This window comes from Raphanus sativus, chromosome 8, assembly GCF_000801105.2.
Source record: "Raphanus sativus cultivar WK10039 chromosome 8, ASM80110v3, whole genome shotgun sequence".
In the NCBI taxonomy this organism is placed as follows: Eukaryota; Viridiplantae; Streptophyta; class Magnoliopsida; order Brassicales; family Brassicaceae; genus Raphanus; species Raphanus sativus.
Window position 1 is genome coordinate 9,721,312 of NC_079518.1, and position 14,215 is coordinate 9,735,526.

The window sequence follows — 14,215 nt, forward strand, 5'->3', positions numbered from 1 at the left end:
TTCCCTTAACCATGGTTTTTCCCATTGGGTTTTCCTGGTGAGGTTTTTAACGAGGCAACATCTACGGCGTTTTGAAAGCACTTTGATATAATGGACATCAAGGGGAAGTGTTATAAGTATTATGGTGATGTCCATATGGAAAGTCTTAGATTTACTTGTTCCCTACTCCAAATTAGACTTTGTACTCAAGCTATTGTATCCTATATAAGAAGTTCATTATTCATGAAATAAGATACACCGATTCCTCTCTTCTCTTGTCTTCTCTTCTTTACTTACAACATTAGCTAAGATTTTTACCAATCCTATTTTAACAAAGTATCTCATAAAAATCATTTGGACACAAAATTCGGAATCTTATCTAACAATAACAGATTTATTAAAAAGTTATGAACAAACTTTCTGTTTCAATGTCTCGCCGTATATACAATTTATCTCAATGACCATTTTAAAACGTCTTATTTTTCCTTCAAATATGTACATTATCATCAACCATCCAGTCCCCAAACTTTTTCTTCTACGAGTATATACAGTAATATGGATTATTTATTTTGGAAGAAAATAGCATACTGGAGCCAGAAAATGATAGGGACCCATATCCATAGATTATCTAGTACATATGAAAAACACGTAATGATAAGTTATTCAGGAGGATAGACAGGGATCCAGGAGAGCTAGTTAGGCACACAGAGAGTTAATGCCAATTGATGAACCACATGCATCTTTCAATGTCTCGATTTCTTCAGACTTCCTCCAAAAGACGGCATCATCTACCATCACTGCATCAACCCACACTCTAGCTGCATTCGGACCCAATCGTACAAAGTGGACATTTTGATTTGGGTCTGTTGAATGCACCCGTCCTTCGGCAACTACATGTTTCTTTCCACCAATGTCCAGCAGTTTGCATTTCTGATCCACTTGTATAGTTTCAGATCCATGTTTTGGCTGTCATGTTTAAGATACACATATTCATTTCAATGTCAAACTGTAACAAGAACAATATTACTACATTTTATAAGGCATTATAAATAGTTAATTTTCCTTAGAATCATTTTTATTCACGTTAGAAAACGAAGAAGAATCTATATTTTATAAGCAGTTATAAATTGGGATAATTACCTTTTGCAGAGGCTTCTCGACTTCAACATCAGCTTCTTCTTGTTCTTATTTAATCATCATATCAAAAATTGGATCAATTAAACAAAAAATACCCAATGCATTGCTGTAACAAGAACAATATTACTACATTTTATAAGACATTATAAATAGTTCTTTTTTCTTAGAAGCATAAGTTATTCACGTTAGAAAACGAAGAAGAATCTATATTTTATAAGAAGTTATAACTTCTTATAACCAATGGCGGACCCAGAGATAGTTTTAAGGTGTGTCAGATTTTGTGCTTTAGCCTAACATATGAAAATAAATTAGAAAATAAGTAAAACGGTGCACTGGTGGTGTCGAACACGGTAAGATGGGTCAAATGGTGACTAAATAAACCAAATGAGCTATATTATCTTTAGTTGAGTACGGTAAACCACAAAGATCTTAATTTTAACCTGTGGCAGGTGACCCACTATCATTCCACGTGGGTCCGCCTCTGCTTATAACTTCTTATTTATAGGAAGACTTATAAAGTTAAAAGAATAAAAATCAATATTTTATAAGTCTTTATAAATTGAGCTAACTACCTTTTGAACAGGCTTCTGGACCTCAACTTCCTTCTGCATTTCATCTTCTTCTTGTTCCTATTTTATCATTATATAAAAAATTGGATCCATTAAACATTAAACAAAACATACCCAAACTATTCTTTAAAAATATTTATAAAGACTAGAGACTTATAAAGTTAGAAGAATAAGAATCAATATTTTATAATTATTTATAAATTGAGCTTCCTATCTTTTGAACAGGCTCTCGATCTCAGCATCAACTTCCTTCTGCCTTTCATCTTCTTCTTGTTCCTATTCTATCATCATATAAAAAATTTGATCCATGGAGAATCTACATTTTATAAGTCGTTATAAATAGAGTTATTTACCTTTTTCCCTCTTCCTCGTTTTTCCTTTAACTTGTTCGGGCTTCTTGACTTCAGCATCAACTTCAACATTGTTGGAATTAGTCTGTGAAATTTATAAATAACATTTCACAAATTTTTGGAATTAGTCTGTGAAATTCTAAAGACAATTTTATAAGACGTTATAAATCAGTTTATAAAGGCTTGTAAATTATCTTACCTCATTGACTTCACCATCAGCTTCCACATGCTCGTTTTCTTCATGTTGCGGCTGCCCATGTGTTCCAAAAAAATCAGTAACAGAAATGCTGATGCTAAGTATACATCTTTATCTTTTTCAATTTTATAAACTACTATAAAGAACTACAGGTGAAGCTTATAAAGGCTTATAAATTATCTTACCTCATTGACTTCACCACAAGCTTTCACATGCTCGTCTTCTTCTTCATGTTGCAGCGGCTCCTGAAAAAATCAGTAACAGAAATGCTGATGCTAAGTATACATCTTTACCTTTCTCAATTTTATAAACCACTATAAAAAACTACAGGGGAAGCTAATAAAGGCTTATAAATTATCTTATCTCATTGATTTTGCCACAACTTTCACATGCTCGTCTTCTTCTTCATGTTGCAGCTGCTCCTGGAAAAATCAGTAACAGAAATGTTGATGCTAAGTAACAATCTGATGAAGAACTCTTGTATAACAAGCTTCTCTTATAAACTCTTGTAAATCCTTGTTATATTACAAACAAATCATGAAACTCGGATTTATAAGGTATTATAATTACTCAATATGCAGTGTTAACCATCAGAACATCTCTTTCCCTTAGCTGGAATGATTAAAATGACAAGTAGAAATCAACATATTCTATAATCTCACCTCTATTGAATAGTAGAAAGATGAACAAAAGGGACATGGTCATGACAATAAATCACTCTTTGAATACATTCAGTGAAGAAGAAGCTATCACATTTGGATTTTTCTTGTACTCCAAATGCAATACCAATTCAAATAGAGATACCAATACCAAATGTAACTATCTCCATCACAAACAATAACGAACTACTTCCAATAAAAATTAAAGACTAGCAAGTACGAATAGGCAATTGAAAGGAGATAGAGAAAATTGACAAAATTAAAAAGAGATATACGCATACTATCTGAGAAAATTGAACCGGAGAAAGATTCGACATCGTCGGCGTGTGAGAGAGACGACGTGTGAGAGAGAGAGAGGAAGTGTGAAAGAGAGATGGCGGCGGATCTTCGGCGTGTGAGAGAGAGACGAGGTGTGAGAGAGAGATGACAGCGGATCTTCGGCGTGTGAGAGAGAGATGACGTGTGAGATAGAGACGACGACAGATCTTCGGCGTGTGAAAGAGAGACGACAGATCTCAGCTGATCTCCGGCGAACGATGAGTTGAGAAAAAATTAGAGAATGAGATTAATGTTTGAAGAGATAAAGGAAGGTTAATTTGGTCATTTGGCTATTAATGAAAAAGATATTTATAAAAATGTCTCTCTCTTAAGTGCATATTTGCAAAGTGGTACTTCCAAAGTGGTAGTTTTAAAATTCTCCCATTTATTGAATCCAATGTTTGTCATTCAATATATAAGGGATAGTATTATTTAAGAACCTCGAAGAAACCGGAAGAAACGAATAGTCATTTTTCTTTTCTAATCAAACAAGCAAAATAATAGTGTAAAAAACCATTTATTAATACCCAATACTAATAATCGGATGCAGATTATTCTCTCAAGCATCAATCTTGAGACTAACATCCCTAGAGGAAGAGTTCCCATTGAAGTTCCTATTCTCAGTTTCATCAAAATGGTCTTCACGTGCGTTATCAGCGAGCATCAGAGCGACCAACCAGAAAAGGCACGAGTCTAATGACACGAAGGCACCTCCACCAAGCAGACCAGTCTTAGCCGTGGGGCAAGCGGTCTCTAAGTTCCGATGAACATTACGCGTCAAGTGAAGCTGCTCTGTAATGGTTGGCCATAGCAACAGGGACAGTGCCAGTCCAGATGTAATCCTACAAGATAAAATCATAGGCCGCAAACAACTCTGAATCAAAAATCTACACCACACCAAATTGCATTGAATCAATGACTAAGAGAGAGAGAGAATAAAGCTTACAAGGCAATGTTGAAGAAGACGGAGAAGCTGGTGCTTTTGAACAAGACGGAGTTGGGAACAGACTTTCCCTTGTAAGACATGAAGAGGGATTTGTATCCAGCTACGGTGGAGGCAAGGAGGAAGGCAGCAGAAAGGTAACCCAAGGCAACAGTTGGATCAGATGGATATTTGCAGATAACCACACCCTTTCCGTTAATTGGAGTCCCAGATGCAGGCTGCGACCAAATAAAAGAAAACCAAAGAACATAAACAAATCTCACAATAAAACAACAATTACAAAAGAGAGAGAGAGCATATGGAGACAATTAGAACTACGATGAAACAATTGGCTTCTCTATCAGTACATAAAGTTATGGAGTATTGCTGTATAATGCTACTAAAACAAACCTAACATCTTCCATGAAGAAAAGATAGCAAACCCCAACAAACAAAGATCATCATAACCAAAAAACAATCACAAAAGAGAAAGCCTAGAGAGATCAAGTAACTGTGTAAGTGTGTTCACAGGTTCAGATTTCATTTCACTGTGGTTTACAGCAGAGCATCAAAACTCAGTGAAACAATTGGCTTTTCCTATCACTAGATAGAGCTGTTACAAAGATGACAGTTTAATGCTACTCCAAGAACTTGGAAATGATTAGTAAAACAAAATTCTAATCATCTTTTCAGCAACATGAACATAAAAGATAGCACTAACAAACAACAAGCAAAAGCATCCTCTAATCGAAACAGATCAAATTAGTTTCACCATATTTAGATAATTAACACCTAGTGCAGGGGCGTCACTGTTTGATACATAACTACTATGATATGATAAGACAAAATCTAATTTCCAAAATTATTCAGCAAAATACCATCCGGAACAAACAGTAAATTCAATATTAACTCGAATCATAAAGAGAAGATTGAATAAAAGAACCTTCTTGTTCTCAGCGATGACTCCAAGAAGGAAGGACAATACGCCAAACAAAGAGACGATCAACGACATATGCTTCATAGTAACCGCCATCTTTTCTCCCCTTCTCTGTAGATATACCCTACGGTGATATAAAATTCGATTTCACAAAAACAGATAAAAAAATTCACCAAAGAATACAGAAATCGAATCAACGAAGAAGAAGAGCTGCGGGGGAATTGAAAAAGCGAAAATGAGAGAGAAAAGAGACACTCAGGGCGACGATGAATCTGGAGATCGGAGGGGGTTGTTAGGGGTTGGTTTGATTTGATGATAAGACTTTTTTTTATCAACTTGCACTGAGAATTCGGATTCGGATAAGCCCTAAGAAAAGTCTCCGAGTGTCGTTTTTGGGATCATAAAGATTCTGTTGATTTTTTATAACAAAGAAAAAAGATTCGATATTTATCTTCTTCTTCTTTTAAAACGTATCTACATCTCTCTATATGTTGATAATGATATGAACGAAATCCAATGAGTTACTCATTCCGATCTGGTTCAGTCTATTTAAATTTTAGATTTTTGAAATGATTTTAGTTTTCTTTTGGTTATTTAGAATTTTGGTTCAAATTCAATTCGATTTTTGCGGTTTCGGTCTAGATTTAGATAATCCATTTAAATTATTTTAAAATTTTTAAAATTTATATGCATTTAAATTTCACAAATGTTAAAAATAAAAGTGTTATATAACATATAAATTTAAATAGTGTATACTAAAATACTTAAACTTAACAAAAAATAGTTTGACTTGATATTTAGATAGGGAATCAATAGAAATTTTAAGTATTTTTTTAAAAAAATATTTTGTTTTTAAATATTTTTCAGCTATTTTAGATATTTATTTTTGATTATTTGTATATATTTTCAAATATTTTAGATAATTTAAAAATATTTTATATATTTTGGATATTTTTGATGTTGAATCTAAAAATAGCTCACGTATTCAAATATATAAATCTAATTGTATATATTTAGATACTCTAAATATTTTGGTTTAAATCGGATTTGATCCCGGTTTTTTAGATAACCAATTTTGAATTGAGACTGATACCACTTTTAGATCGAATTCGGTTCGATTGTTACTTTACCCGGCCCTAGAATCCACCATTACTGATTCACTGTTTGGATTAGGCTTCATTCCAATCAGCCCAATAAGGAGAATATTTTATCTTGAAAGTTCGGCCCAAGAAAAAGCCCAAGGGTTAATCAGGGCAAGATTGTTGTCGAGTTTCCATGTAGAGGTAGCAAGGCAGAAGAAGGTAAACGTAGCAAAAACGAGACCATCTTATTTGTCCGGTTGTTTTCTTTTTCACAAAGTGTCACTGTCAGTGGGAGACACATTTGTAAAGATTATTAAAATTTCAAAATTATATAGTGATTGATATTCTTATAATAATTAAGTACAATTAGTTTTTGATGATTCTCCAATGACATATAGGTATAGCTCACATAAAAAGCATATGATACATCGATCTTCACATCCCACTACACATTATATCGATCAAAAGATAAAAATTCATCTCGAGTTGAAATTTTAACCACATAAATTTCTATATTTGCAGTTTTATTTACTTTCTATATTTTTTTGCTAAAATTTGGACTCTCTATATTATTTCAATACCTATTTCAATTCAGTTTATAGTTTATATGGTAACTTCATTGTTTTGTTATTTGAAAAGTAAGAAATAGTGTTAAAATAATGGATACTCATATAAGTAGCTAAAATTAATTAGTAAGTTGATTGATCTGAATATTTTGCTGATATTTATTTCATGATACTCATTAGTTAAAACTTTTCTCCGTTCATTAAGTTTGTAACAACTATTAAGTATTGTTCCAAATAATTGCTATGTTTCTCATTAGCTATGATTCTCCAATGACATATAGCTCACATAAAAAGCATATGACACATCTTCACATCCCACTACGCATGTTATATCGATCAAAAGATAAAAATTCATCTCGAGTTGAATTTAACCACATAAATTTCTATATTTGCAGTTTTACTTACTTTCTATATTTTTTTGCTAAAATTTGGACTCTCTATATTATTTCAATACCTATTTCAGTTCAGTTTATAGTTTATATGGTAACTTCATTGTTTTGTTATTTGAAAAGTAAGAAATAGTGTTAAAATAATGGATACTCATATAAGTAGCTAAAACTAATTAGTAAGTTGATTGATCTGGATATTTTGCTGATATTTATTTCATGATACTCATTAGATAAAACTTTTCTCCGTTCATTAAGTTTGTAACAACTCTTAAGTGTTGTTCCAAATAATTGCTATGTTTCTTTTTGAAAAAATAATTGCTATGTTAAACAGAAGAAAAATGTTAAAACTCTTGGGAAATTGGGTCATATGGCCATAAAAAAAACAAAATTTGCTAAGTAGCTAAAAACACACTCTCTCTTCTCCCTTATGTTCCTATCTCTCTCTTCCCCTCTCTCTAGAAATCTAATTTTCTTTTTTTTATGGCTATTCTACAAATAAACCCAAAACTCTTTCTATATTCTTAATTTGTTAAGAAAAAACTATTTTTGGTGACTCGAAGTTATGTGATATGAACAACCCGTCAAATTTGCTTAACCCCCACTAATTGTTTTGTTGTTATTGTCATTGTTAGTTAAGAGACAAATTAATGAGAACAAGTTCTCATCTCCGGTGGAACATCACTTTCACTGACGACTCACGAAAGCATATGATACGTCCATCCCAGTAGACATATTATTTTCGCCAAAAGTAACATACTCATCTTGATTAGAAATCAAACAAAACAAACTAAAACCCTATTTTTAGAAAATGTCTGTTACTACAAGATTTGTGGTAACAAGTGCCTTACTTCATAATATTTAATAGTTGTATTATTTTGTGGAAAATTATATTATACAATTTTAAGAATCCAAACATATAAATTTATATGATATTTTATATATTGAAATCTCCAAATCATTTTAAATATTATATCCTAGTCTATTTAGCAGCTATTATCAAGTGTATATATCATAAATAAAACACACAATATATATATATATATATATATATATATATATTTTTTTTTTAATTCAAATATTACTACTTGTTTTGATAAAACTATAGATCCCTGATTAGAAATTAGTCAATTAACTATATGACGCTAATGCCTTGGAGTGGTTAGTAAAATGACTATTTTAATCACACTGACATCAGTTAGTCGTTCTTAAATTAAAATGTAGTACAAGATAATTAGTTACAGCGTAAATTACTTCGCTTGGTTAGAGTTTTTTTTTTTTTTTTTTTTTTGCTTGGTTAGAGTTAATTTGGCCTGTATAGACTTTATTTTCCATGTGCCAAATGAAAATTAACAGAGTGTCAGTAAATTGTAATGCTGAAGCCTTTGTTTATAAATAGAAAGATCGATAAGGTGAAAAATAAGTTCATATGAGTGGGCTTAGGTTAAAACAACTAGATGAAGCAATTTGCATTGAACGATCTCTATATATATATACACATATTCATCAAGAGATGATTATAATCAAACCCACAAAACATTTACTTCATATTTTTATAAAAGAGAGAGAGATAGTTGCTCAAAAGATAATGGCAACGTACAAATCTTCTGGGAAGTTTGACCTAGAATCTACGGCAGACGAATTCATTGAACACTTAACCAGACAAAAAAAATCATGTTTCATTCCTTTTTGCTGCGGGTAAAATGATCTAACTCTTCCAACTATCATTTCTTGTTTCTTGATCATCAATCAAAACCATTAATTGCTATTTTTCACTGTAGTGGATCTGAGCTTATAATAGTTGAGAAATTTTCAATTTATTTATTATTAGAAATGGGAATACCACATAATGTGCCCATGAGGCGTTACTACCGCACACATTATTTTTAAGCAAAAAAACATAAATAATACGCGAGAAATCAAAGTTCCATAATATTCGAAAACCCTAGAAACCCAAACTTGTCACCGAAGCAAGACTTTTAATAGCGATAACCATGACCAGGACTCTGATCAAGAACGGCAGCAACAGCTTCCTTGGACTCCTTCAACAGCTTGATACTGTTCTTAAGCCTCTCCCTCTTGCACGCCACCGACGGAGACTCATCAAGCATCTTCTCAAAGTCTCCTCCTCCCAATTCCCCGACAATCTCCTTCTGAAACTGACTGTTGACAAGATTCTTCACAGTGAACTGAAGGTGAAGTGCAACGCTGTCCACAATCCTTCGCACCACGATGGCCCAGTAGGCTGTGATGCTTATCTTCAGGTCGAGAGCTTGATGAAGTAACTGGGCCGGATACTTCCTTAGATGCGTAATCGGAACAGTTCCAAATCCAGATGAAGCAGAGGTTGCTAGATTCAGGCCCACCACAGTGTTGACGAAGTTCGCTTGTGCAGCTATCATCTGCGTGCGCACCGTCGTGTACTCAGGGTTACATGTGTATTCCATCATTTTCTCCATCTCAACCATTTCGACCACTCTGGTCACGGACTGTTCTTTGATCTTAGAGATTAGTCTCCGACTAGCTCGTTGGATGGAAGGCTGAATCTGAGAGAAGTTTTCAGAGTATTTGTTGATGACTGATGAGAGAACAGCTTCGAGGTAGTCCCATATCTCCTTCATGAACTCGACCGGCCTAGCACGTATCGCATCGAGACGTTGCGAAAGGATGGATACGAAGGCTGACATTCGGAGGAAGTTAGGCAGACCTATACATTTGCACTCTTCAAGAACATTGATCTCATCCATCAAGAACTCGGTCCCGGCAACCTGAGGCTGAGCTTGTAGATCATTTGAGAATTTGATCAACATATCAGCCAAACGAGCAGAGCAGTGCATGTTGAGATCATCCGGATACTCGGAGTACTCTCCTTGTATGATTAGAAGCTTGAGAAGAGACTCCACAGAACGGATGATATCCGTGAGGGTCATCCAAGCTTCCCTCTCACAAGTTATCACAGCTGGCAGCTTACTCAACTCGACGACACTCTTGTCCAGCTTCTCGTCGATTTTCATTACAATCCCTGGCAAACAACGGTTGATCATCATCGCTTGGATCTCGACGAGCCTTTTAGCCAAGACCGGGATCCCGACGATGTTTTTATCAATCTTGGAGAGCCATGGATCAGTCTTGAAAAGCGACGTTTCTTTCTCTCTAGCTTCTTGATATGTTTCATCGCCCAAACGGTTCCTGATGTTGGAAGCAAACATGAAGTTTGAAGATAACTTGAAACACAAGTTATACTGATAACTATTCAAATTATGCTACAAGATAAATAGGTTTTAGAGATCTTTCTCAGAGTTTTTTTGAAATATTTTTCTTTAGCTAATAAGAGAGTTAATCTTATTTGATCTTATGAGTTTTTTGAAATATTTTCTCTAGCTTCTCCGTACGTCTCATCACCTAAACGGTTCCTAATGTTTTGGAAGTAAACATGAAGTTCAAAGATAACTTGGGACACAAGTTATACTAATCCTGTTTGAGTTAAGTTTTTAAGATAATTTTTCACAAGTTATTATTATTTGATCTTATGAGTTCATACGATTACATTGAGACAATACCTGACACAGACGTAACCGAGTCCGATGTTCACGTCGTCTGCCGTGACTTTCTCAAGGAGTCCCTGAGGCTGCACGTCGGCTTTCGTCACGACAGCCAGAGTTCTTTCCCCTTTCTTGTCAACTTGCTTGGACATGCGTATGGACTCGTAGGTTGAGAAGTCGTTTCCAGCTGCAAGAACGTTGAGAATGATCGATTCCTGTGGCTCGATGTATTTCTTGATCATCGCTGATACTTGTTCGTATATGTCTTCAGGCTGTCCATTGACGGGGTTCCGAGTTATCCCAGGGAGATCAACCATTGTCAGATCAGGAACACTCTTGTTTCTTACATAGAGCTCAAGAGGAGTGTCTGAGACGCCTTTCCCAGATCCTGCATAATGGGTATATTTACAACTTTAATCATAATTATCACAAACTAGGAGTAGCATAACATATATACATATATATAATGTAATTATTAAATATATACACATTTAGTTTTAATCGAAAACTTACCAGCAATAGCCTCAGTTGCTGTGCATATATCTTTGGTGATGTGTTCCTCATCCGTAGTAACAGACTTAACACCGTACTTGAGCAAGATCTCAGCTTCAGGGCTAGAACTGCGCTGAAGCCTCATCACAAGAGGTACCCTGGTGCATATTCCTACATCACGAGGCAAACTGATTCCTGCCAGGGACTCGAGAACACTGGACTTTCCAGAGGATTGGTCTCCAACCACAACAATAGTGGGAAGCTGGATCCCTTCTTTCATCACGTTCAGGTTCCTCAGCCTGTCGATAGTGTCGAGCAACGGCCTGATTTGGTCATTGTAGGAAGATATAATCGGCGCTTGAACCGGAACATTGTGGCAGGGACTAGTGTTGGTGATTGCAAGAGAAGATAACCCGGCATCGATATTGTTTTCATACGCTTCGGGCATCATACTGCCTCCCATTTCGCTTTAGTTATGAGAGATGCAGAGAAGGTAAGAAATAGAATGAGACAGAGAAAACAACTTTTTTTGGCTGGTGAGATCTTGTTTGGTGATAGACACATATATATATATTGAGGCTTACGGTGACGTTTGGTGTTTCAAGAAGTAGAAGTCTGAAAGTTATGTCCATGGGTTTTAGTGCAAGAGATAAATGTAAATCGATCTTTACAACTTCTTCCATGTAAGTTGATCCTAAATTGAATATCAAAAGTCACCATATTCTTCCATTCATTACTTTGAACTCCTTGGAAAAGGTGAAAGAGAGTAGTAACACATAAATGACCCATTTTTAACGTATGCATTGTGTATATAATTGTGGAAGAACAAGAAGAAAGTAAAATTTACAACGTAAGTCACAATTCTTTTTCTTCCTCTGGTGGGAATAATAACACAGGAGACAATGTCCAAACATAAACAAAAAGGATCAATCAACTATAAATCAAGGCTTACAATGCAAGTCACAATTCACAATACCGGCCGTTTCATGAATCCCTAGACATAGCGATAAGCATAGTAGCTAGGTTACTGTTACCAAATGATATTTTGAAAAGAAAAAAACATATTATTAGGTAATTTGAAGGAGAAGGAGATGGCTGAATTGGAAGTGTTTTCTGCACTCCAGAATGATTTCGGTAGGAAGTATTAAATCGGTCCAATCCAATCCTTTAAACACGGTTTGAGTAATGGCATTAAAAAAAACATAATTCTCATATTCAAATTTTAAGTAAATGTGACATAGCTATATGGGAATTATTACATAGCTTAAAGCAAAATACATACAACGAACTGGATACAAACATGTTACAACAAGACTCATTTCTTCGAAACAATCTTAGTTAGAGTCAGTGAGATAAATAAAGGAAAAACTTGTGTGGAGCTTCTCTGTAAAGACATTGCAGAATGATCTTTAATGTGGAAAGGTGTTCACAGCCTTCTTTGGTTGTTTTAATGACTAATGTTCAGTCTGCTATACAAAAAAAATAGAAGAAAATGGACAAGTGAACTACTGTGTGCAGTGGTTTCAGTGTGATACAAGATCTATAAGAGTGAAGGAAACATCAAATGTTACCCATTCCGAGTGGTCCCAAATCTTTTAAGAGACGAAGTTGGTGCTTTTGAAGATATGCTCTTGATCTTATATCTGCCTACAAATAGTAAATGGTATACTTTTCACTTTCCACAATAATCCGAAGAACAACTATTTCGCTTTTGGCACAGCAATGTACCTGTCTAATAGGTTCAGGCACGCGGTACTTGCAGGTCATCTTGACAGCCTCAACCGCAGAGTCAAGTGATATGCGATGGCCAACTGAAACGTATATGGGCTTCAGAGAACTCAGAGTTGGCCTAAATCCCTGTTGAAAACAATTTGTGATTACCAAAGAGACAATGCAGCTTATTGACAAAACAGTTCAAAGCAAAGTCACTTACTACTCCCCACGTAAAACCAGAGTACCCTACCAACTTGAAAACCCGCTCATCCTCATTTTCTTTGAGCTGAAACAACCGTCTAACCTCAGAATGATCCAGACCATCCACATGATGCAGCTGACATTGACATACCATACAACCCCAGATTAACTACCAAATCCAAATGTAGGCAAAAAAAGAGAGATTCTGAGAAGATTGGTACGTTTTTTCCGACCCCAATGGTAGGAATGTGAGCAAGAACACCTAAATGACACGCCAAGCCAAATCCTAACAACACAAATTTACATCACACACCACGAATTACAGAGATTGAGATGTGCATCATAAACAAAGAAAGTTTGTGTTGTTACTTATATATACCTCGTGGATGAAGTATCCCATTCCCATCCACCATCAGTACCTTTACAAAGAGCAAAGAGAGAGAGACTTTTAGAATCAAAGCAAACACTAAAACAACGCAAAACCATACAACAACAAAACCTGAGGAAAGAAAGGATGCTGATCATCCCTCATCTTCTCAAGAATCTTCAACAGAACCGGAGCCTGTAACACGATAAAAACCCAATCTTTCAATCTAAGACACTTAACAAAGCAAACGAAAACAGAGCATAACCTCACGAAAGGCGAGAAACCCAGGAACGTAAGGAACATTGAGGCGGAGGAGAGAGAGATCATTGTGAACCACACGGAGAGAAGGTATCTCGAGAACGACGAGACAAGCGCACGCCACGGAGGAATCGTCTTTGGAGAAGCTTATGTCCACACCTCCAACGTACTTAAGGGTCTCCGCCGGTCCCTGAGGGAGTGCCGTTGATGAAGGTAGCTTCCAGGGGAAGTCATCGTGCGTGATCAGTTTCTTCTTCAGCTGATCCTGTTCTCTGGAAAAAGAAAGTCAAACACAAAATCTCTGAACTGTTTTGATTGCATTTGAATTTGAAGTTTAAAGTCTAATGGGGACACCTACTCTGTCCAACTCTCTAGCTGATTTGAAGACGAAGTCGAAGACTCGTCTGAAGCTTCTTCTCTGTCCATCTCCGGGTGATGTTCAGTCGCCGGAGACGGAAGACCCACGCTCACGGACATATTACTTGTCAAGTCTGTGGGTGGGAGCCCCAAACCAAAGAACCTAATCGAACCAAACCGATAA

At 35.5% G+C, this 14,215-nt stretch overlaps 4 protein-coding genes across 9 annotated transcripts; all 4 read right to left on the minus strand.

Annotated features, from left to right (window-relative positions):
* Positions 1-407: 407 nt before the first annotated feature.
* Positions 408-3,094, minus strand: LOC108821583 (uncharacterized). The gene is made up of 6 exons (XM_018594586.2): positions 2,417-3,094; positions 2,235-2,285; positions 2,039-2,120; positions 1,689-1,745; positions 1,120-1,163; positions 408-945 (listed from the first exon to the last, which is right to left on the minus strand). The coding sequence occupies exons 1-6, from the start codon at positions 2,419-2,421 to the stop codon at positions 870-872; spliced, it is 315 nt and encodes a 104-aa protein (XP_018450088.1). The 5' UTR covers positions 2,422-3,094; the 3' UTR covers positions 408-869.
* Positions 3,095-3,655: 561 nt separating this feature from the next.
* LOC108819539 (uncharacterized) lies at positions 3,656-5,513 on the minus strand. Its single transcript, XM_056993213.1, has 4 exons — positions 5,321-5,513; positions 5,074-5,191; positions 4,155-4,369; positions 3,656-4,050 (listed from the first exon to the last, which is right to left on the minus strand). Exons 2-4 carry the CDS (start codon positions 5,161-5,163, stop codon positions 3,768-3,770), a joined length of 588 nt encoding a protein of 195 aa, XP_056849193.1. The 5' UTR covers positions 5,164-5,191; positions 5,321-5,513; the 3' UTR covers positions 3,656-3,767.
* A 3,448-nt stretch (positions 5,514-8,961) lies between these two features.
* Positions 8,962-11,689, minus strand: LOC108821927 (dynamin-related protein 4C-like). The gene is made up of 3 exons (XM_018594918.2): positions 11,157-11,689; positions 10,662-11,031; positions 8,962-10,290 (listed from the first exon to the last, which is right to left on the minus strand). Exons 1-3 carry the CDS (start codon positions 11,596-11,598, stop codon positions 9,081-9,083), a joined length of 2,022 nt encoding a protein of 673 aa, XP_018450420.1. The 5' UTR covers positions 11,599-11,689; the 3' UTR covers positions 8,962-9,080.
* Positions 11,690-12,326: 637 nt separating this feature from the next.
* LOC108821928 (uncharacterized) lies at positions 12,327-14,185 on the minus strand. 6 transcript variants are annotated; one of them, XR_008938062.1, is made up of 9 exons: positions 14,033-14,185; positions 13,682-13,946; positions 13,549-13,611; positions 13,429-13,468; positions 13,271-13,335; positions 13,069-13,185; positions 12,864-12,992; positions 12,707-12,778; positions 12,327-12,601 (listed from the first exon to the last, which is right to left on the minus strand). XR_008938062.1 is itself a non-coding variant. In XM_018594922.2 (9 exons), exons 1-9 carry the CDS (start codon positions 14,149-14,151, stop codon positions 12,597-12,599), a joined length of 879 nt encoding a protein of 292 aa, XP_018450424.2. In that variant the 5' UTR covers positions 14,152-14,185; the 3' UTR covers positions 12,327-12,596. The 6 variants fall into 6 exon arrangements, 4 of the variants coding, with proteins under 4 accessions (XP_018450424.2, XP_018450423.2, XP_018450422.2 ...); XR_008938061.1 differs by having other exon boundaries at positions 12,327-12,604; XM_018594922.2 differs by having other exon boundaries at positions 12,707-12,782.
* Between the last annotated feature and the right edge of the window lie 30 nt (positions 14,186-14,215).

Bases quoted from the DNA above. Each gene is read 5' to 3' on its own strand.
- LOC108821927 (XM_018594918.2), bottom strand. From the start codon at position 11,598: ATGGGAGGCAGTATGATGCCCGAAGCGTATGAAAACAATATCGATGCC. The intron at 11,032-11,156 runs GTAAGTTTTCGA...CCCATTATGCAG, and splicing joins AGCAACTGAGGCTATTGCTG to GATCTGGGAAAGGCGTCTCA. The intron at 10,291-10,661 runs GTATTGTCTCAA...TTCCAACATCAG, and splicing joins CTCGGTTACGTCTGTGTCAG to GAACCGTTTGGGCGATGAAA.
- LOC108821928 (XM_018594920.2), bottom strand. From the start codon at position 14,151: ATGTCCGTGAGCGTGGGTCTTCCGTCTCCGGCGACTGAACATCACCCG. The intron at 13,947-14,032 runs GTAGGTGTCCCC...TTCTTTTTCCAG, and splicing joins CAGCTAGAGAGTTGGACAGA to AGAACAGGATCAGCTGAAGA. The intron at 12,783-12,863 runs GTACATTGCTGT...TACTATTTGTAG, and splicing joins TGCCTGAACCTATTAGACAG to GCAGATATAAGATCAAGAGC.
- LOC108819539 (XM_056993213.1), bottom strand. From the start codon at position 5,163: ATGGCGGTTACTATGAAGCATATGTCGTTGATCGTCTCTTTGTTTGGC. The intron at 4,370-5,073 runs GTTCTTTTATTC...ATTTGGTCGCAG, and splicing joins TCATCGCTGAGAACAAGAAG to CCTGCATCTGGGACTCCAAT. The intron at 4,051-4,154 runs GTAAGCTTTATT...TTTATCTTGTAG, and splicing joins GTCTTCTTCAACATTGCCTT to GATTACATCTGGACTGGCAC.
- LOC108821583 (XM_018594586.2), bottom strand. The intron at 1,746-2,038 runs GTAAATAACTCT...ATGATAAAATAG, and splicing joins AACGAGGAAGAGGGAAAAAG to GAACAAGAAGAAGATGAAAT. The intron at 1,164-1,688 runs GTAGTTAGCTCA...TGATTAAATAAG, and splicing joins TCCAGAAGCCTGTTCAAAAG to AACAAGAAGAAGCTGATGTT.